Source organism: Myotis nattereri, assembly GCF_964212035.1.
Source record: "Myotis nattereri genome assembly, chromosome: X".
Lineage (NCBI taxonomy): Eukaryota > Metazoa > Chordata > Mammalia > Chiroptera > Vespertilionidae > Myotis > Myotis nattereri.
In genome coordinates this window covers 28,669,888-28,671,121 of record NC_138078.1, presented here as the reverse complement: position 1 = coordinate 28,671,121, position 1,234 = coordinate 28,669,888, and the positions used below count along the sequence as shown (strand labels likewise).

The window sequence follows — 1,234 nt, the reverse complement described above, 5'->3', positions numbered from 1 at the left end:
ACTTCCTACTTTTAGACATTCCCAATCATGAATAAATCCTCTGGCGCCTCAGTCATGGTCTTCAGGCCCACCCCAGTTACCACAATCATTCTGGGAGCCATCCCTCACCCCAGCCTTGACTTGTTCAAAACCCTTGCGAAAGTCGTCTCTTCCCCAACAACCTCCACCAGTTACTCCCACCAGCGCCCCTCCCCGCACCGTCACCATTAGAAACTGCTCCCTTAAACCCCCAATTCCACCATTCCCACACTGCCCACACCTTCTACCTTCCAACTCTCCATGAGATACCTCCTGGATGTCTCGCAGCTACTTCTCCCACCAAATGACAGAAACAGCGGAATCAGAAGTACTGCGGTGCTGTTCAGTCCTTTAATGACATTAGTTGACGACAGAACCTGGCTTCCTCAGCTGGGTGACATTTAGCTTGGGCTGCTCCAATGACTCTGGCCAGGCTCGGGGACTCAGGCTTTCAGCCTCTTCTGGATGCACGCTTTTGGTCGAACAGAGTGAACGCTGCATCAGGGTAGCGCGGCACTTCATTGCTGTTGGCTGGCCTTTCCGCCTCTGGCTCGGTGGTCGGCGCACTGGGCACCCTTGGCGCACTTGGAGCACTCGGCGCACTTCGGTTGTTGGCCTCCAAGCCCACCATCTCCACGATGTAGTCCGTCAGGGAGTCGAGCATGACCATAACCAAGTCGTCTGCGCCGGAGCTTTGATCTTGATTCTGGTGATTGTTTTGAAGAAGGCGATCCACGTAGGTCAAAGGAGACTGCAACTCGGCGATTAAATCGCGGTCTGGAGTCCTGGAGGAGTTCGCAGGGCTTTGATTTTGTGACATGGTTGTTGATTTCAGTCCGATCAGCCCTTCTTAACTGTATGTATAGCTAGGCTAGGTCTTTGAAGACACCAGCGCTCAGTTCTGCCTCTTATATCTCTGCACTCTAGCCCCTCATTGGTCAGGGAGCCCTTTATGACATCCTGGACTTTGGGTCGCCATAGGTGTCCACTGTGACCTCATCAGACCTCAGCCTAGAAATGTCCCCTACAGGGACCTGTAACTCTAGCGACTGGCCCCTGACTTTTGAGGGAACTGTCATTTTCTGCTTGATTTTAACATTGTAAAAATAAATGTGTTTCAATTGAAAACTTTTCCCATCTTAAGGACACAATTCCATGCCATCTGATTCTAACCTTACATCGTCTTTACGGTCCTTTACAACCTTTGATTAGTTGT

At 51.0% G+C, this 1,234-nt stretch overlaps 1 protein-coding gene across 1 annotated transcript; it reads right to left on the bottom strand.

The window, feature by feature from the left end:
- Positions 1 to 469: 469 nt before the first annotated feature.
- On the bottom strand, positions 470 to 838 carry LOC308511613 (huntingtin-interacting protein M-like; the record flags this gene model as incomplete). The annotated part of the gene is made up of 1 exon (XM_081081606.1): positions 470 to 838. The coding sequence occupies one exon, from the start codon at positions 836 to 838 to the stop codon at positions 470 to 472; it is 369 nt and encodes a 122-aa protein (XP_080937732.1).
- Between the last annotated feature and the right edge of the window lie 396 nt (positions 839 to 1,234).